At 45.1% G+C, this 21,934-nt stretch overlaps 1 protein-coding gene across 3 annotated transcripts; it reads right to left on the bottom strand.

Moving 5' to 3' along the window:
* Positions 1 to 6,367: 6,367 nt before the first annotated feature.
* Positions 6,368 to 18,345, bottom strand: LOC136580263 (ficolin-2-like). Of its 3 annotated transcripts, none has more exons than XM_066580678.1 (9): positions 18,194 to 18,345; positions 16,776 to 16,889; positions 16,157 to 16,210; positions 14,167 to 14,202; positions 11,961 to 11,990; positions 10,100 to 10,227; positions 9,891 to 10,020; positions 6,940 to 7,074; positions 6,368 to 6,738 (listed from the first exon to the last, which is right to left on the bottom strand). In XM_066580678.1, exons 1-9 carry the CDS (start codon positions 18,261 to 18,263, stop codon positions 6,494 to 6,496), a joined length of 942 nt encoding a protein of 313 aa, XP_066436775.1. In that variant the 5' UTR covers positions 18,264 to 18,345; the 3' UTR covers positions 6,368 to 6,493. The 3 variants fall into 3 exon arrangements, with proteins under 3 accessions (XP_066436775.1, XP_066436776.1, XP_066436777.1); XM_066580679.1 differs by having other exon boundaries at positions 14,176 to 14,202; XM_066580680.1 differs by lacking the exon at positions 14,167 to 14,202.
* Between the last annotated feature and the right edge of the window lie 3,589 nt (positions 18,346 to 21,934).

Genomic DNA, 21,934 nt, shown 5'->3' with positions numbered 1-21,934 from the left:
GGCTAATGTATCATTAATTTCATCATTGACGGAGCCTTTGGATTTGGCTGCTTTCACATGTGCCTCTGGCTATCTCGCGGATGCAATGTGAAAGCAGCCTAAGGGTCACTTCAGGGTTTCCGTCTCTCTGATCCATTTTTGGAGGAGAGAAACTGAACTAAAAAAAAAATGTTTTTTTCCCTATTGATTTCAATAGGGTTTCAAAAAAAACAAAACGGTAAGGCTTCTGTCTGCTTCCATTTCATTATTTTTCCCATCCAAAAAAACAGAAACCTAGCAGTCTGCAGCGTTCTTTTTCCATTAAAAAAACCCAGAAACATGACGGAGTGGAAGCAAACGGAAGCCTTACCGTTTTTTTGAAACCCCATTGCAAACAATGGCGAAAAAAACCCACCTTTTTTTTGCCCATTTTTGATCAGTTTCCCTCCTCCAAAAATATAGCAAAAATATGCAAATGCAAACCCTGAACTGACCCTAACGCAGGTGTGACAGCAGCCTTAGGCCTGGGTCACACGAACGCATTGGCGTAGCCAATATGAAGTGAATAGAATACATTGATTTAAGTGGAGTCGTTCACATACGAGTATTTTGCACGCATATTTCATTTGCGCAGTAAAATAGCACATATTGAACTCTTAGTTCCCCATTTCAGTGACTGGCAGTGTGGTTGTGAGTTCTTTTGGAGTTCAATTACATTTACAGTGCTAATGCTAAGTCAAAAATATGCTGCTTCTGCCTCCATCTGTCATCGCCAGGCCATCCTGAACCTGTTTAACAGCACCACCACCAGCAGGTCTGCAGCTTCGGGCTTGCCTTCTGAATCAGTCAGGTAAAGAGTTAATTATGAGATTAAATCTCTATTACCCTGTTGTACCACCTCTAGCTTGGATACAAGATGTGATACAGGCGGGCATGGAGGCTCTAGTACCCTGTTCTGCTTCCTCTAGCTTGGATACAAGATGCGATACAGGCGGGCATGGAGGCTCTAGTACCCTGTTCTGCTTCCTCTAGCTTGGATACAAGATGTGATATGGGCGGCATGGAGGTGCTTGTTTCCTGTTGGGCCGCCTCTAGCTTGGATATAAGATGTGATGCGGGTGGGCATGGAGGCACTAGTAGTCTGTTGGGCTGCCTTCAGCTTGGACACAAGATGTGATATGGGTGGGCATGGAGGCTCTAGTAGTCTGTTGGGCCGCCTCTAGCTTGGATACAAGATGTGATACGGGCTGGCATAAAGGCTCTAGTTCCCTGTTGAGCCGTCTCAAGCATGGATGCAAGATGTGATACGGGCTGGCATAAAGGCTCTAGTTCCTTGTTGAGCCGCCCCAAGCTTGGATGCAAGATGTGATACTGGCAGGCATGGACACTCCAGTACCCTGTTGTACCACCTTTAGCTTGGATATGAGATGTGATCCAGGCAAGCATAGGCCCTAGTATCCTGTTGTACCGTCTAGCTTGGCTACAATATGTGATATGGGTGGGTATGAAGCCTCCAGTACCCTTTTGTACTGCCTCTAGCTTGAATACAAGATGTGATACGGATGGGCATGAAGGCTCTAGTACCCTGTTGTACCATCTCTAGCTTGTATACAAGATGTGATACTGGTGGGCATGGAGGCTCTAGTACCCTGTTGTACCGCCTCTAGCTTGGATACAAGATGTGATACTGGTGGGCATGGAGGCTCTAGTATCCTGTTGTACTGCCTCTAGCTTGAATACAAGATGTGATACAGACGGACATGAAGGCTCTAGTACCTTGTTGTGCCACCTCGGTCTTGGGTACAAGATGCGATACGGGCAGGCATGGAGGCTCTAGTACCTTTTTGGGCCGCCTCTAGCTTGTACAGGGTACTAGAGCCTTCATGCCTCGCCATATCACATCTTGTATCCAAGCTAGAGCACGCCCAAGAGGTCCTAGAGGCAAGAATGTGAGGTTTAGTCTAAATGTTTTAGTGGATCGGAGTGTGCGGGCTGCATGGTGTTTGGACAGGAGGGAGGTGATGTACGGTGGTGCAGCGCCATGGAGAGCTTTGTGAGTGAGGGTGATAAGTTTGAATTGAGTTCTGCAGTGGATGGGCAGCCAGTGCAGCGACTGGCATAGTGCAGAGGAGTCGGAGAAGCAGCTGGATAGGAAGAGGAGTCTAGTTGCTGCATTTAGTATCGATTGGAAAGGGGAGCGTCTGGTGCGGGGAAGGCCAATTAGCAGTGAGTTGCAGTAGTCGAGCCAAGAGTGGATGAGGGCGATACCGAGTGTCTTTAGCGTGTCTGTGGTCAGGAACGGAGGGATTGTAGCAATATTCCTGAGGTGCAGGTGGAATGTTCGGGCCAGAGATTGGATGTGGGGGATAAAGGAGAGGATTAAATCCAATGTAACCCCAAGATAGCGGACGTTCTTTCTGGGGGTTATTGTGGTTCCAGATACTGAGATGGAGATACTGGGGGGAGCTCGACTGGCAGAGGGCGGAAAGACGAGAAGTTCAGGTTTTGAGAGGCTAAGTTTGAGAAAAAGGGAGGACATGATGTTAGAGACAGCGGACAGTCAGTCGGTGATGTTTTGGAGGAAAGGCGCAGAGATGTTGCAGGAGGAGGTGTATAACTGGGTGTCATCAGCGTAAAGATGGTATTAGAGGCCAAATGCGCGGATGTTTATTTCCCAATTGGGGCTGTATAGAAAGAGAAGAGAAGGAGACCAAGCCCTGGGGGGACCCCAACAGCCAGGGGGAGCGGAGGGAGGTAGAGCCAGCGAAGGAGACGCTGAACGAGTAGTCAGAGAAGTAGGAGGAGAACCAGGAGAGAGCAGTGTCCTTTAGGCTGATTTAGTGAAGCATAGCAAGGAGGCCATGGTCAACACTGTCAAACACAGCAGAGACATCGAGGAGGATTAGTAGGGAGTAGTCGCCCCTCGACTTGGCCATCATGAGGTAGTTTGATACTTTCGTGAGGGTAGTTTCTACAGGGGTATAACGATGGTGCGGCGTGCCACCCCTCTCTCTCCTCCTCTGTGGGCTCACAGCACCCCTTGCAGTAGAGAGAAGCCTGAAGGGAGTAATGGTGGACCATGCACTCTGCTGCTCTAGTCATTTCTAGTCGAGTACAAGCACTCCGCTATTTCTGTCAGTCCCATTAAAATGAATGGAGCAGAAGCGTGCATGGTCCGCCATTAGTCCATTCAGGCTCAACAGGAAGCAAGGGGGACACAGGTACCCTATTTTCAGGATCAGTGAGGGTCTCAGCAGTGAGACCTCCGCCAATCAGATTTTTATCACTGGATTAGAATTATATACCGAGTATTTTAACTATGGTGCTTAATAAGGGTCCAAAATAAGTTTAATGTAAAGAATGTCGTCATCACTTTTCCCTCCTTCATGCCGGCTCGATGGCAGTCAGGCTCTCTCCGGGGTTCTGAAATACCTCCACAACGTCAACATTACTCCTCTCCTATGCAGAAATCAGATCTCTCGAGGAAGATGGGTGAATAGAGGTGGTCTGCAGCGGTATATAAATCAGACCCCCTAGTGGCAGCTGCAGGAATTATTTTCTTTAAGAGCAATGTAACAAACAAATGGAGCATTACAGGCTCTGGCTTCTGGTCCATATGGTGGGCAGATGTCCCTGTTTGAGAGTCCAGAGCTTCAGTATATGCGTGGCCAGGATTTTTGTCATTTTAGTTGATTGTAGTCTATCATTCTGTCCTTGATGTAATAGAAATCCGCGCTCTGTGCAGACTGTCTGGCGAGTTTATACACTGTAGACAATCTGAACAAGCAGAGCAGCAGCGTAAAGCATGGGGGATTGACAGAATATCACACTCTGCTGGGACAGAAGGGAAATGGAGCAAAGCTGAAAACAGTTTAGAACAGTTCCACGTAAATGAGGGCAGCTATCGCCATCTTGTGGTCATTCTTTGAAGTGCAGTACCTCTGTGACTAACTTGTCTTGTAAGTTGTAGGACGTCTTGTGGGATGTAGCCATCACTCCATCAGTAGCGCTAAAAGTCTTCATGCAGCCCCTGGCTTATTGTTGGATGGAGAACTGGGATTACATTTTGAGGCTGCGCTCACATTTTGTGTTTTTCTTAATTCAGCGCAGATAAATGCCATTTGGTTGGAAGTGGCCTGCGGTTCTGCAGTTAATATTGTGCAGCCATTTGCAACGGATTTGCTTTTATCCGTGGTGAATTAGAAGGCTGGGTCAGCTAGCAGCTGGTGTCGGGTGTGATGGACCAATGAGGTGCCCTGTCACCCTCAAAACATGACAAAGCCACATATCTAAACATTCCACACCCCATCACCCATGTAGCATCCGTACATGCAGCAGGCAGATCTTGTGATCAAGGAATAATCTCCCAGCACAGTACTATGTAGTAGTCATACAACAGTCATCCCAACACTCAGGGGGAGATGGAACAATACCTCTGCAGCGCCACCTATTGTGAGGCAGCATTCCTGCAAGTCAATATTGGACTTTTTAAACCAGTCTTATACCAATGACTGGGAATTAAAGCCAAGCCAGAGGAGCATGGCTGGCCTTCCAAATCTTCTCACACACCTCCTAGGTCAGTGGCGGCAAACCGGTGGCGTGCAGAACCCGCCCTGCTGGCACCCCCCCCCCCCCCCCACTGGCCGCTCACCATGTTAATAGTGAATCATAGAATGGTAGAGTTGGAAGGGACCTCCAGGGTCATCGGGTCCAACCCCCTGCTCAGTGCAGGATTCATTAAATCATCCCAGACAGATATTTGTCCAGCCTTTGTTTAAACACTTCCATTGAAGGAGAACTCACCACCTTCTGTGGTAACCCGTTCCACTCATTCATCACCCTCACTGTCTAATATCTACTCTGTGTCTCCTCCCTTTCAGTTTCATCCCATTGCTTCTAGTCTTTCCTTGTACAAATGAGAATAGAGCTGATCCCTCTGCACTGTGACAGCCCATCAGATATTTGTAGACTGCTATTAAGTCTCCTCTCAGCCTTCTATTTTGCAAGCTAAACATTCCCAGATCCTTTAACCGTTCCTCATAGGACATGATTTGCAGACCGCTCACCATCTTGGTAGTTCTTCTCTGGACTTTCTCCAGTTTGTCTATGTCTTTTTTAAAGTGGGGTGCCCAGAACTGGACTCAGTATTCCAGATGAGGTCTGACTAATGAAGAGTAGAGGGGGATAATGACCTCATGTGATCTAGACTCTAGTCTTCTCCTAATACATCCCAGAATTGTGTTTGCCTTTTTGGCTGCTGCATCGCATTGTTGACTCATGTTCAGTCTATGATCTATTAGTATACCCAAGTCTTTTTCACATGTGCTGCTGCTTAGCTCAATTCCTCCCATTCTGTATGTGTTTTTTTCCTTTTTCTTGCCCAGATGTAGGACTTTGCATTTCTCCTTGTTAAATACCATTCTGTTAGTCACTGCCCACTGTTCAAGCTTGTCTAGATCTTTTTGAATACTCTCTCTTCCCTAGTGTTAGCTATCCCTCCTAGCTTTGTGTCGTCGGCAAATTTGATCAGTTTCCCATCAATTCCCTCCTCTAGATCATTTATAAAAATGTTGAACAACACTGGGCCTAGGACAGAGCCTTGTGGTACCCCACTTGATACATTCTTCCACTTGGATGTGCAGCCATTTATGACCACTGTTTGAGTACAACCACTCAGCTAGTTCTGAACCCACCTAACAGTTGACTTGTCAATCCCATATTTGGTCATTTTGTCAATAAGTATGGGATGAGATACTTTGTCAAATGCTTTTGGCGTTTGCACGAGGCCCATAAGGATAAGTCCTGTGCTACACCTATCTTGGTTGAGACATATTTACGGTGTACTAGGCCCATAGTGATAAGTCCTGTACTGCATAGTGTCTCTTTGTGGAGTTGCCTTACTCTCTCCCATTTTGCCATCGTTGCCTTAGTGTCAGGTCCTTTTTTGATAAATCCTGTACACATGCGTGTTTTGGAGACCGCACTTGTAAAGGGGGGAAGGAAAGGGGAGCTGCATGTGCTGCAGACCAGGACTACAGGTGTCCAAACCATCTAGAGGGAAACAGAGATACACAGCCAGACCTACTAGCAAAAGACAAGCATTCATGACTTACTCTGGAACCCAGACAGAGACTGACAAGAGCAGGGTTTATATGTGAGCACAGACCCAGGGGATTGGCTAGCAGGAAGTACCACACCCAGCCAGCTCAATCAATTAACCCTGTGAAGGCTGTGCTGCTAGAAGCACAGTAGAACAACAGATTCCAGCAGCACATCCTAACAGGTGCTCTCCCTAAGGAGAAATGATACCAGTCCTGATCAGCATTCAGCAACCTGCCCTACAAAAACAAATGTTATCTTCAATGGATTTCACATTTACAGATAGATTAATAAGCATCTCTTTTATTACAGTATGGCATAATTATGGTAATATTAATGCTAATGCGCAGCATTGGAGCCCGAGATCCTCCTGCAGTTTCCGTTCTTGCCTTGTTTCTGCTTTATATTAGTGATTTTACTCGACGGGTCTCATCTTCATTTCTGATGACTTGTATGAGTTGTAGTAGCCCAGTCCAGAGGCCCAGTTGATTCCATCGGCATAGGAGTCGTGCTGCCCGCTGTGATAGAGACCATTTAGGTTTGCGTGGTGGCATGACTGGTACCACCAGCCGGCTTTATATAAAGTGGCACATTTGGCTGCAGAGAAATCTTTGTCCTTTGTAGAAAATGGCATGTTTGCATGAGCATCCATCGAATTACCTGGGAAATCAACATTAATGTAATGAATGAGTCGGACATCAGATTACAAGGGTTGTCCAATTTTGAACTACTAATGACCGATCCTCTGGGACCCCCGTCGATCAGCTGTCGGACCCCCAATGACCTTAAAATAAGGAATAATTGGCATTAGGAAAACCCCTTCTAATATAGCTATTGCTGATCTTTCATACAGCCTCTTACCTGCGTTGCCTTCTTTGAAATCTCCAAGTAACAACTTATAATTATCAGATTCTCCCAAAAGCTGGAAAGACGAATACTTGGCAAAATGCTTCGTTTTGTCAAAACCTTCAAGATCAATACGCATTTCCCATGTACCTGCGGTAAGATATGGATAGATGTTACAGAGTGCTAATACTAGGCATTGTGGGTGAATGTACAATAAGACATGTAGCAATGGTTGTGGACCTGGCATTCTCCATCAATAGTCGCTCACACACATAAAATAACTCACAAGCAGGAGGGAAAGCTGCAGTGCTTGCGGTACTTCACTTGTAGTTGATAAAAGCCTCAGTTTTCTGATACAGAGCTCCAAATCCTCCGTATAGACCGAAAGTTAAAAGAGAAAATTCTGGCTGCCTGCAACTGCCACTAGAGGGCGCTTACTGTATACTATTTTATTATTGCATTTAATATATAAACTGTGTGCAACACGTTCCGCAACTCCCTTTAATGGCACTCAGATACATTTGATATCAAAAGGAAACAAACGCAAAAAGATTTTGTTGCAGAACATCAAAAATGTTCAGAGGTGCTCATTGTGAGCTTCCTTTGTCACTCCACATACATGGAGCTTGTAGTAAAGTTCCTACCATACATGTTGTAATGCATCACGACTGGCTGATGCAATGGCTTCTGTGATGCCGCAGATCATGTATAGTGGTTGGTAAGGGGAGCATGTAAACTAAGGCCTCATGCACATGGCCGGTTGGATTCTAGCTACGAGATGTCACAGTGAAATCTGACCCTATGCCGGCCAGTGACCCCTGTGTACCAATCTTGGATGCACTGTGGATGTGCCGGCTGGCATGCTGTCGCTCATGGGCAGTGCAGAGAATGACATGCCATCGGTGACACGTATCCGCAGCGATTTCGAAATTGACATTTCGGAATCGCCGCAGGGCAGACAGCTTCAATTGACTGCAATGGAAGCCGTCCGTGTCAGTCTCGCACAAAAATAGAGCATGCTGCGATTCTTCCTCCGTGAGCGTAAAACGCAAGTGATTTGAGCTCGTGTGCGTGGAAGAATCATTTTACATTGTATGCTATGGACGGACATTGTTGCGGAATTCATGGCGGGCGTCTGGCTGCGAATTCCGCAGCAAAAATCCGTTCGTGTGCATTGGGCCAGAGGAAAAAGATCACAAGATGTAGGGTCTGGGGACATACAGGCCAAAGAAGAAGTTCACTATCATCACAGCCGGCACGGCCAATCCATTGCCTGGTAGTCGCCTACTGACCTCATTGTGACAATGGGGGGTCTGTCCTGTTGGAGGATGAAACCGGGGATTTCCTGTTCCTGCTGCGGCAGAAGCCATATCTGTAGCATCCAGGTACGAAATCTCCGGGATTGTTTCCTCATGGAGAAAGAAGCGGCCGTACACTGTCCTACAGGTTATAGCGCAAAACACATTCACCTCGGAGGAGTCGCGCGTATGCTCCAACTCTCTGCTTGCTCTGACGGTGGATTCCTGAGGGATTCGTGTGAAACTTGCCCGGACGCGCTCCGCTGCTTCCACACTTACTGGTGGAAGGACGGATGATTTTTGCGTAACTTTTTTCCTTAAAATTGGCGTACCACTTACTGGGCGGAGCTTCACCAATCTTTTTCGAAAATGATGTTGCACACTAACAACAGCCTGGCAGACATGGAAATAAAGGACACAAAACGCTCTCCTGTCTATGTTGGCAGCCATTTTGTCTCCTATCTCCCTAGTGACGACTACAGCTGAATAAAAGTTTGTAGAACTCATTTCGTAAAACTGTCTAACAGTTAAACTGCGCTGGTTGGCCAGAGCAACCAATCACAGCACAGTGTTCATTGCACCTCAGCAGCCTGAGAAATCAAAGTTGTGCTGTGATTGGTTGGGCAAGGAGGACATTTTTACTGATGGTTTTGATAAATTAAATTTTTTGAGTTTCTGTTTCCATGGATACCAAATTTCTGTATCTGACTGTCATTACATGGAGTTATACTGAATGGTCCTGCAGCGAAAGGGAATCCTGTGGACATAAACAACTTAGTGACAAAGGGGTCAGAGGAGGATGTCAAGATTCATTCTGATGAACAGGCAGTACTGCAATTGAATACAGCACTAGTGCTCCAAGGAACATGTCCAAACACACAACTTGTGGCTTCTTAGCACGGATGGACTATAACAGCAGATGACCAGTTGCTGTTTAGACAGCCTGGTTTAGACACAACGATTATCACTCAAAAGATGTCTTTTGAGTGATAATCGGTGTGTGCCTTTAAACGTTGAGCGATCACTTTGCGCTCCAAGCGGGGGATGCAGAACACAAGCGGGGCCGCTTGTCTTCTGCATTCAGCTGTTCTCTGCTCGGAGCGCCTGGCTGTTATACAGCCGAGCGCTCCGAGCGGGGAATGCAGAACACAGCTGGACCACCCTGTTCTTCATACTCAGCCTGTGATCAGGGAGCGGGATACAGCAGAAACAATGGTATCAGCTGTATCCTGCTGTGAATTCCTGATAAGGCTCATCCTTGTCTTTCAGCAGAACAATCTCAGTGCAGTTAGACAACGATTATCGCTCAAAAGACGGCTTTGAGCGATTTTTGAGCGAAAATAGTTTGTCTAACTCAGCCTTAAGAAAAATGGAAAGGTGAGACTCTAGTGGGCAAAAGCTGGATCACCGAGCAGTGGAAGAACATCGTCTGCTCAGATGAATCCAGATTTTTGTTGCACTGTGCTGATGGGAGGCCAGAATTTGGCGCGAGCAGCATGAATTGATGACCCCTTCCTGCCAGGTACCAACAGTCCAGGCTGGTGAAGTAATGGTGTAGGGAATGTCTCCTTGGCATAGGTCCTCCAGCTGAAGGCCGATGGCGGTCTGTAATAAAGTGGTCATGCAGTGTATGTTCTGAAAAAAAATATAGCGGCCAAAAGTTATTACCTGACGACGTCAGCACATGAAGATTCTCATTTCCCAGCCAAAACTCACTAAGACGGCTGCCAAATCCATTCTTGTATGAATTCCAGTCACGAAAGAAGTCAACGGAGCCGTCCGAGCGCCTCTGGAATACCTGCACCCCACAGAGACATACAGCATGTCACATATTCCACAGGACTATGTAATAATCACTTAAGACGTCCGACACTTACAGTCCAGCCTCCCCCGTCAGTCTGCATATCACACAGCACCTTCAGAGGCTGCTGGCCCGTGGGGGATATGGTGTACCAGCCACTCAGCACTTCCCCCTGCTGCAGTAACTCCTTGCAACTTTTTGCGGCTGAGGGAAAATAGACAAAGAAAATTTACGTAACCCCTTCGTCACCACGGCCTTTCGTACCTAAATATCCGCATCAACATGTCATATTTTCCAAACCATACAGGTGCGGGTTCAGTCATGTAAATACACTGCGCAAAACGCAGCGTATATAAGCAATTGTATGCATTTTTGCGCAGCGTATTAACACGCTCCATATGCTTAATACAGTATTTTGGTTCATATTTTCAATTCAATGCTTTTTTTTGCAGAAAAAAATCTGTTTGCTTGTGTCGTATACAGATCCCCAGTTCTTGTCCGATTTGAGTACAATTTGGCCTTTTTTTGTTGCCAATAGCAACCCGTCATAGCTCAGCTTTCATTTGTTATTCTGTTGAGGTAAAACGAAAACTGCTCTGTCATTGGTTGTTATATATTGGTTGCTATAGGCAACAGCCTTTAATCCTCTTAGTGCTGAGGTAAAATGAAAGATGCGCCATCATTGGTTGCTATGGGCAACAGTTTTCAATCCACAGTGTGGGGATAAAATGAAAGCTGCTCTGTGATTGGTTGCTATGGGCACCAAAAACCATTTTTTTTTTTACTGTTTGTTGATTTCCTGTTAGACAGTTTTGATAATTGAGGGCTGCTGGTAATACATTTGCTCCCTGTATTCCTGTCTGGGGACATATCATTATCCACACGGACATCCAAGGCGGAATTAGGAAGGACGAAATGGGCCAATGATGGGTGGCTCCACCAGGGTTAGACTGGGGCTAGAAAGCAGGCCTGATATGCCTCAGTATGACTCTTCTAGTGGGAATTACTTGTTGGAAATAACCAGGACTACTAAATCGAGTTCTTAGAATCCATTGGTGAAAGCAAATTTGGGGGTTGCTGCATTAAAATTGAAGAAAAGGCGAAAAAAAATGCAAATAAGGCCGCCTGCAGACGGGCGGGTTGGATCCAGCGGCGAAGATTCTCACCCGCTCCCGCCGGCTCCGGCTGTTTGATGTGCTGGCTTGCTGCGCAGCCGGCGCATGCGCAGACCGAAGCCGGCGACGGGCGAGTGACATTTCTGTGCGGGGCTCGCAGAGCCCCGCACAGAAATAGAGCATGCCGCGATTTGTTTGCTGCGCGATATTTCGCGCGGCCAAATCACGGCCGTCTGCATAGGATTGCGTTTGTTAACGCAATCCTATAAAGGCTTTCAGCGGCGGAAATTCCGCGGGAAATCCTGCCGCGGAATTTCCGCTCGTGTGCAGGCGGCCTAAGGTTGCCAAGACAACAACATTTCAGGATTTTTTTTTTAGCCTATAACCTTCTCCGGGTCGAGATTATACTGTGTGCCAAATGTCATGTCAACCGGTTGTAGTTAGTGTGTGAGGCTCCAACAAACAGACATTGACAAATCTATAGAAGATTCGATGCACCATGACAATCGGTCTAGGATGTCGGGCCCAGAGACCTCCACAGACCTCGATCTTATGCTGGACCTTGGACGTCAGGGCGAATGATACCGATGGCATTTTACTACTGTGTATGTGATTGCAGAGGAACCAGATGGCACTATAGGGCAGAATAAACTGACTTTCAGGTCCCATACACACGGCGCTGTTCAAGATCCATCCCAAGTATGGCCTACACATCGGCTCCATGTGCCCTCAAATTTAAATAGACGCACAGATTATGGATTAGAATCCCCTAGAAACATTACCTCGAGCCTCATGAAGGCGCCATACGGTTGGTGCACTTACCATACACAGAGGCAGGTAATCCAGCATCACCTGTATGGAGGAAAACATGACAAGCTTGTATTACAGCGGGTCATCGTGTAATCCTGGTTAATGGCAGACTAAATGCAGTTCCTGTATGCCCTCTGGCAGCACCTTATTTCTGTGCAGCCTTGTCATTGGGACATTTTGCAGATCTAAATCACCATTTCTATCGAGGTCCACGTGTGTGTATATATGTATAAAATGTTGTATGCGCAAGTATGGGCTGGATTGCAGCCGTAGGTGTTGGCTTTCAATTAGGTCAGGAACACCGCTATGTCGCCTGGTCACATGACATGCGCCATCGGTGGACCGGCTGAAGCTCATCCTGCCGACTACGCCAAGTGTTGGCGGGATGAGCGCTTTATTTCTTTTTTTAAACTGCTTTTACTGGACTTCAGTTGTGTTGCAGGTTAGGCCGAATGCACACGAATTCCGCATGTGGAATCCGACCCTGCCCGCAGCCAAGGGCAGTGCTTACCTGTTTGGGTCTTCACTGTGAATGTGTGCAAAAGCGCCGCCGTGCATGCGCAGCAGAGTTTTTTTGTTTTTTTTTAAACTCCTGCTTTCTTGTGAAACCCGTGGTCCATCCGCAATGTCAGTTGCGTATGTGCCGCGGATCGGATTGCTTCCACTGACTTCAATATAAGCCGTCCTTGCGGGAACCGCAGGAAAATGGAGCATGCTGCGATTTTTCATCTGCGAGCAGAAACCGCAACTGACTTCCGCTCGTGCGCATGAAGAATCTTTTTTGCATTGCCTGCTATGGAGGATTATTGCTGTGGAATCTGGAGGCGGATGCTTGGTCCGGATTCCGCAGCAAAAACCTGCCCGTCTGCATTGGGCCTGACACTTGACCTAATGATGGAAGAGGGTGTTTGATCTCTCTCAGTAGCAGGATGGTCCCAAAAGTCTGTATAACTCACAGGGGACATTTACAGGGCAGTAGTCTGTAGCCCATGTCTGTCTATTTCATTATAAGATATATCATCACTCGGATCCTCGGTCTCACTTGTAACAGGATCTCCGGTCAGGGCCACCGCGTCAGCAGCTTTCTGTGCTCCCAACTGTCATCCTCTCCTCAACAGTCTCCTCCTGTCTCTGCCTTGTCACCCGATTGTCTGAGCCTGCCAACCCATCTGATTTGTGCTCAGCTCTCTTCAACCCCCTTTACACTCTTCCCATGAGCTTTTTAAGTGCAGTCTCTTGCACACGCAAAAGTTGAACCAGGCATTCATTTCTGTATTGGTCTTTTGTAACTAGATTGACGGGATATTCGCTACACGAACATAAAATGGGTTCATTCACAGTTGCGATGTTTTCCTGCATTGCAGCACATTGCAATGCTATGCAGGGGGGAAAAAAACGCAACATGTCCTTTCTTTTTGCGATATCGCCCATAGTTTTTAATGGGGCCAGTGGCAGTGGCCACCTTGTTCATTTTCTGTGAGCAGACAACCCCTTTAAATCAGGTGCTTTCCCATTGCTTGAATCATAGAATAGTAGAGTATGAAGGGACCTCCAGGGTCATCGGGTCCAACCCCCTGCTCAATGCAATAACCTTAAATAATACAAGACGGTTGTCTGTTTAGCCTTTATTTGAACACTTCCATTGAAGGAGAACTCACCACCTCCCATAGCAACCTGTTCCACTCATTGATCACCCGTACTGTCAGAAAGGGTCTTCTAATATCTAATTTGTGTCTCCCCCCTTTCAGTTTCATCCCATTGCTTCTAGTCTTTCCTTGTACAGATGAGAATAGGGCTGATCCCTCTGCACTGTGACAACCCTTCAGATATTTGTAGACTGCTATTAAGTCTCCTCTCAGCCTTCCTTTTTGCAAGCTAAACATTCCGAGATCCTTTAACCGTTCCTCATAGGACATGATTTGCAGACTGCTCACCATCTTGGTAACTCTTCTCTGAACTTGCTCCATTTTGTCTCTGTCTTTTTTTAAAGTGGGGTGCCCAGAACTGGACACTGTATTCCAGATGATGTTTGACCAAGGAAGAGTAGAGGGAGATAATGACCTCACGTGATCTAGACTCTGTGCTTCCCTTAATACATCCCAGAATTGTGTTTGCCTTCTTGGCTGCTGCATCACATTGTTGACCCATTTCTGGTTACAACTGATGTCTTTTTCTAAGCTGGATGTTATATATAGGATTGTGAATTGGAATGACTTACCTCTTTCACCTTTTTCGCCTTTGGAGCCTGCAACACCTATACCAAGGCAAAGATATACATGCAATAAGAAAACAGATGTGGATGGCATCTATTTAACAGGAAGCAAAGACTTTACAAGGAAATTGTATTTTAATTAGAAATTAACTACGACAAATATGTTTAACCCCTTCCCAACTACATCACTTAAATATACATTATGCGGTGCAAGTACCAAGCTTAGGAGCCATGTCCGCCCCATACCCGGTGGCCATCAACTGCTTTTGATACCTGACAGCTACCAGCAATTGCCTCAATCGGAGTTAGCTCTGACTGCAGCAGTTTACTATTTAGACATCACTGTCTAAACTGTTAGGGTGTCTAAACAGCCAGCTGGAGTAAGGCCCCATCAGTTCTCCAAGATGCAATTATGGGATGCTGATGGGCTAGTGAAGGCCCCAGGCTGCAATGCACGGATGGAAATAAAGCTCTGCCAGTGGCAGGGCTTAATAGGCAACACTGAAACTTACTGAAGTCTCCTACGGGGGTTTAAAAAATGTCAAAAGAGGTTAAATAAAATCTAAAATCTATATTAGTTAGAAAAAAAACAATTTTCCCATAAAAATGTAAGCAATGGAAATTAAACCCCGCATATTTACTATCACCATGTTCGTAAAAGTCTGAACTATTAAAATACACCATTTCTGCTGCACAATGAACAATGCAAAAACAGTACAGAATGCCAGAATTTATTTTAGTTTTCTTAAAAAAAAAGAATAAAAAATAATCAAAAAGATATATGTATCCCAAAATGGTACCAATAAAAAGTACAGCTTGCCCTGCATTTTTCTTCCCCACGCAACAGTTTTTAAGCTCTTCAGTAATTTATATGGTACTTTAAATTAGAAGATACAACTAGTTCCACAAAAAATTAACCCTATGTAGCTACGTTGATGTAAAAAAAAAAAAAAGTTATGGTCCTTGGAAGGTGGGGACAAAAAAAAAAAAAGGTCGTGAAAGGGTTTTCCCAACCAGGTTATCATCTCCCCTCTTACAGCAGAATCAATACTCTGACCAATTAGCTTCATTTTCTTAAAGTTTCTTGTTCTCCAGATATTCTTGATGATTCATCCAGGTTGGTGACAGATGGTTCCCAGGGATTTACAGCCACTCCACAGTCCGGCATGATTGGTTGCGCATGCGCCATTGTTACAGAAGCTTTTCCATTGCTAATGGCTAGGTTCTAGGGAGCGTGCATGGATGTGCATGTGTAATAGCTCTTTGACCGACACCTCTCTGTACATCTATTCAGTTCTATAGGCCAGCTTGTGGCTATGCGTAGAAGTCCTGAAGTGGTTCTATAAAAGCTAGGTGGGTCGTCTTTCTGCATGTACTACTAAGTCACCAATAGGGAGGAGGATTTACCAATCAGCTGGGGAAGGGATCAGGCAGCAGAACTGAAGCAGACCTGGAGAAGGGGCTATAACCACGGGAGATGGGATTGGAAAACTGTAAGGACGGCTTCACACGGGTGTATTTGTGTGTGCAAAATTTGTGCATGCAATACGCAGAAAATAGAGCCCATTGATTTCAATGGGTTCGCCAATTCTCCTTTTATTTGAGCGCACATTAAGGCCAGCGGCACAATGACATCAGGGCATGAAATGTCAATCAATGTAAAAACACCCAAAAGGAGAACCTAGACATGGCTGGGAGCGGTCAAATGAACACGAGGCGATATATCGAGGTAGGAATAACCCTTCTAAAGAGGATCTGTTGGCTTTCCGGACCATCAACTTCAAGAGAGAATGGCATGTGTGCCATCAGCCTCCCCATCTATGCTACCAGTTACATCAGCTTGAAGAAGGGACCTTTATTCTTCCAAAATGCTGATGATATATTGGTAGGACCGCCATCTATCAGACATTTATAGCATTACTTGTGGATTTGTTTACATTAATGGGCAAACTTCTTTCCACTGAAATCCTATGGAGACCGTTCCATTACGACTTACCACTTATACCAGGAGGACCAACCTTTCCAGCGCTGCCCGGAAGTCCCCTTTCTCCTAAAATATTAATGGAACATAGCTTAGAAAGAACATGAAAGGAAGTAAGAAGTCATACAAAAACATCTATTATACTTTCAGGGCGTATAATATAAATGGCATTGGTGCCCAACAGAGAGAGCCCTATAGTGATGTCAAGTCTGGTCCAGATAGTAAGATTGTGATACGGATGACATATACGCCCATATTACAGCCGTGTATTTGCAATTTTAACATTTTGAAACTTCCTTCTTATGCATCCGTCTGCAATACTATAAAGGACGGAAGAAGGAACAATTGTATGCGGTGTACAGTATATTCTTTTTATGCTTCCAGTCTATGGTTATATGAAGCATAGCCTATACCAGTCTTTTCCATGTTTTCAGGATCTCCTATAGTAAGAACCCCTGTGGCAATGTCTGATGCACCGACAATTACATCATCTGTTCAATACTGAGGAAATCCAGAAAACATGACCTGTGGAGGTCTATGAGGACTGGGATTTGGGAAACACTGCTATATACCATTCAGACTAATTACCAGATCACACTTTGAATTATATCATCCAGGTTGGGTTACCATGTACCTGTTATTCCAGCTGATCCCATTTCTCCTTTTTGTCCAGGAGATCCAGGAAAGCCTGGACACCCTCTGAGTATGGTCAACTTGTCCGAGTCTCCAACACCTAAAATCTTCACTTCTGTGACCAAACATGGAAATGATCGAAAAAAGGAAAAGGACAAAAGTTAAAGATGTATTACAGCACACAAGTCACGTAGGCCGAATTTGTCCCGCCATCTCAATTAATGTTGCCCAGGCAGCAGCTTAACATGCATCCCACATACCCAGCCTGCAGCTCCAGTCCAGCGGTGGTGGCACTATACTGGGGCCACTATGGGGCAACTGTGGGAGAACTATTACTACTGCAGCCACTATGGGAGCACTATTATTACTGGGGCGACTATGAGGGGGGGGGGGGGGGGCACTATTCCTATACAGTCTTACAATTACAATGGTACTTTGAAGGCAACCATAAGGCTGATGTGACCTTCGGTGAAAAGGGTCTAACTAAGGGTTTAACTAATGTTAAACTCACCTTGGATATGACTGTCCTAGCTAGACCCAATAATATCACCCCTCTAAACACAATATCTGCACTTTTATTTCTGCTGCAAAATTGTGGCAAAGGCCAATCGGATCAAGCGTATGGAGGAGCTAGTAAGTTGGCCAAACAGAAAACATTACCAATAACATTTTTGTACTTCCTTGAACATGGTTTGTAAACTTTGGTATAGGTCTATCCAATAAAAAGAAATTGTAAATAAAATCTCCCCCATAAGCCAAGATGGCCATACACCTTACTGAACGCTGACCATCTAACAGGTACAGGAATGGCCCAATTTTCAACCAAACCGCAGATGTCACGGGTAAGAAGGAAAAAGCTGTTGGAATTAAACATCCCCAATCCTTCCCTCTTGTGGAGATAAGCTTCCTGAAGGGGTTTTCTGGGAAGATACTATTGATGCCCTATCTTTAGCTTGGGTCATCAAGAGTTGATCAGTTTGGGGTCACCACTTGGGACCCCGGCGAAACAGATGATCGATTTTAATGTGAGTCTCATCACAATTATGTTAGCGGTTCCAACTTATTGAGTCACTAGTACCAAAGGTATTTTATCACTAGACAAGTACCAATTATGGGGGCATAGGTATCTGTTACAATACCTTGTTAGATCTTCCATAAATATGCATTTTGCTAGAATGTGCTTATGTTTTCATTCTATGGCTGCAGATCTACTTGGGGGGAGGTGTGGATCTTAAAAAAAAAACAACTAATTTTTTAGGGAAAAAAGTTGAAATAAAATGTCCACTTGAAGTAGAACTCCACAACAGAACTACAGTATTTCCAGATAACATATATATAGCCTTATTCCAGTTCATGGATTCAATATCAGTACTCACCTTATTACTAACCAAACCAGTATAAAAGTGAGAAAAGGCTCACCTGGGCAGGAATCGTCAGCATCACAGAAGACGGCCACCGTCCAGATCACTGCCATCCATGACATCCACATGATGATGTGATTTGTGCTCTCTCAGATCCCTCAGACAAAGCCAGGGGTGTAAGGAACAAGTCGTCTTATAGCCATCACCCTGTCTGAGCCCCTCCCTATTCTGTCATTGGGAACACAAGACAGCACTAGAAACTTAAGCAGTTCTCAAAAACTAGTGACCTTGTGGAAAATTGACCCGTCTGTATTCATTGACTCGATGGGTAAGAAAATTGATTTTTTTTTCATATACATTCTAGTAAGGAACAAATATGTCCTTGGGTGATTTGTCCTGGAATAACCCAAGTATACATTATATATATATATATATATAGTTAGTACTGGCAAGTACAAGGGCATATAGTATAATTAAGAGTTAATGTTTGCAATCGGAATCCTACTAATCCACCATTACATCTAAAGCCTGGAGTCACACCAACATTTCCACAACTATTATGGGACAACAATGTGCTAGTACTGACTACTACAGGTCCAGACTACCAGCTGGCGCTCAGTGATGATATCATAACCTTCCGATGACCATTCAAACACTATTTACACATCATGTCCAAAAAATAGAGACTTCATCTCCTTTACAAAAGGTCTGTATTTACACTAAACTCCTTGCTTAGACATGTTTACCCATCCGCTGCCATCTGTAGATCGGCCTTCCAAGAATCCAAAAGTATCTGCCTGAAGTAACATGTCCGGGTACATTGATGAAACATGTAGTACTGCGGCATGGTGGAGGAAGAGCAACTGCATCCGAAGAGAAAAATTACTTATAGCGCTCTGGCTGCTGCTGTGTTTCACCCATAGTCCACAATGTGAGCAGCTGTATGTGGCGGGACTACAGTGTGGTGGACAGCTCTGCTCTTAGGCCGGCTTCACGCTAACTTATATTTGTGCACACAGAGTACAACTCATCGATTTCAATGGGTTAGTTCTAGAGATGAGCGAGCGTACTCGGCCACGTCCCTTTTTCGCCTGAGCAACGTGATTTTCGAGTACTTCCATACTCGGGCGAAAAGATTCGGGGGGCGCCGTGGGTGAGTGGGGGGGTTGCAGCGGGGAGTGGGGGGGAGAGGGAGAGAGAGCGGGCTCCCCCCTGTTCCCTGCTGCTACCCCCCGCTCCGCCACGCCTCCCCCCGCCCCCCCCGAATCTTTTCACCAGAGTACGGAAGTACTCAAAAATCGCGGTGCTCGATCGAGTAATTACTCGAAACGAGTAGGTTCGCTCATCTCTAGTTAGTTCTCATTCCCATAATTTTGCAAACACATTTCGGTCTCGCAAAAAAAAAAAATGTCTTGTGGAGGCAAAAAGTACAGTAAAATACGACAATGTGCACACAAAAAGGAACGCTCATGCATTTGTGTGAAGCCGGCCTTAGGTGCTGCTGAGCCACAGTCCGGTGCTGGGAGAGCATTGGGTACAGCCTGTAGCTCGTGTTTCGCTTGGCTGTCATTGGTGAGCAAACATCATATGTATACGAAAATGGTGCCAATAAAAACTACAACAAGTCATGTAAAAAACAAGCCCCCACACAGCAGCGCGACATGAAAAATAAGGTTATGCGACTTTAAATGCAGCAATGCCAAAAATTAATCGATATTCCGAAGTGGAGGAACAAAAAAAAAACAAAAAAAACACCACATAATTTTGGTATCGTTTTAATCATACCGACCCACAGAAAAAAAACAACTTATGTCATTAATGGGGAATGCTATAAAAGGAAAATCATAAACAGCGGTAGCAGAACCGACATGTTCTTTGGCTATATCCGCACAAAATACATGGACGCCATAACATTCCATGATGTACAGCTACATAATGGAGATTCGGGGTTTGTATGGAGAGGGATCGGGGGGTCAATTACACTACACAGAATGTGGTGCTGGCCATTTCTCACAACTGACACCTGTAACAGCTGCAATCAGTACTCCCATGCATGTGGCCTGGCTTGATAGATTGCCCATTGGGGACTTAAAAAAAAAAAAAAAGTACAAATCAATTTTAGAAAAAGTAATAGAATTGTTTTTTTTTTTAAAAAAAACCTTTTACCATATTTTTAATAATAAAAAAAGTAATCTAATCACCAGCACTTTCCCAAACAGCAGTCACTGTGCACCCGTACCAGGACTTCTCCACGCTCCGCTCATTGTTCGGCTTTTCCTCACCCCATCTCTCACTACTCTCTTCCTCACTGCACAGATGTCGGCTCTGCTTGCTTTCCCTAAACAATCGCTCTGCACTTCCGGTCTTCCCATGCAGGACCTTTTCTTCGGTTTCTCCCCTGACCAATCACGGGCTCCCTCTCATTGTCTATCAGCCAATACTAAAAACCTGCTCATAGGGCAAAGTAGCCAATGAGAAATGGGGCTGACAGCAACCAATAGCTAAGGCCTATTGGACCCTGTTGCTATGCAGATTTCCCTCCACTTAAGGGGCACTACGTTTAACTTGTTGTGGGATGTAGCTGAATGCCCAAACCACCTCACCCCAGCGACAGCTTTGTATAGGAACCTTCTGGATCACTACACTATATTCTCAATCATCCATAAGTGGCCCTGACCTAAAAGCACACAAAGCTTTCCCATGTTTCAGCAGAAAATCTGCCTTCATAAAGGGAGACGGGGCTTTATGATAAATACCCCATGGCTGATAGATCTCAAAAAGACTAGAGGCGAGACATATAAAGTCTGTACACCAATCTAATTTTCACAGAAGTATATCAGCCTATGCATACTTGAATGATAATCCAGTAAACCAATCCAATCGCTCCTTGTAAAGTCACTGACCAATCATCATCATGGTGACATTGTACCTTCTCCATTGTGACACCATCACTATTATGTACTACACACAAAACCAAAAATGCCCAGGGGCAACACAAGGCCTACAGGTTATGACCCCCTACAGTATTAAAACATAACCTTATTATAATCATTAAAACGCCATATAAAGTATAATAAGAATCTAGGACAAATGCATGTTGGATTCATCTCCAACCCATCTACTTACTTTGGAGAGTAATGAATTATTTTTTGGATAAACTAACGTACTGGGATCGAGCGCCGGCCATGATCTCTACAGACACTAAGAGAAAACGGCAATTAGTTCTGAGCTAAAATACATGTAGCCTCTCCCGACACGTTTCGCCTATACAGGCGTCATCAGCAAGAACCGGGCTATAGTGAGCACAGTATCAATGACAGGTCTTATAAATAGTATAATAAGTATCTAGTAAGATCACATATGAGGCAGATGTCCAACATTGAGATATCACCAGTGCTTACCGAGGGTTCTTGACAGAATGATCCAATTCCGATCGCCACTGTATATCTTACTATCATATGCCAATGCCGGCGCATGTCCACCAGTCATCGGGGTGTATTGGATGCTTGATGACCATTCTGGTGTAAAATACTGGTATTCACAGTGATGGTTAATCTGTTACCAAGAAAATTGCCAGAGGCAAGAGAATAGCTTGATGGTTATACCCCCCCAAACACAAAATAATAAATTGTAGACTTTATTAACATGTATGCGCTCAAAAAAGGGACAAAGACACTTTAAGGAGTAGGTGGCTAAACTAGATCTGGAGCGTGTCAGAATACAAGAGGAGCATGGAGGGCTAAAAAACCTAGGATTTAATTTCCTGCAGTCTAGGTTCTTTAGTCCTCATTGCTCCTAT

The sequence above is a fragment of the Eleutherodactylus coqui genome, chromosome 10 (assembly GCF_035609145.1).
Source record: "Eleutherodactylus coqui strain aEleCoq1 chromosome 10, aEleCoq1.hap1, whole genome shotgun sequence".
In the NCBI taxonomy this organism is placed as follows: Eukaryota; Metazoa; Chordata; class Amphibia; order Anura; family Eleutherodactylidae; genus Eleutherodactylus; species Eleutherodactylus coqui.
This window is presented reverse-complemented; position numbering and strand designations above follow the sequence as displayed.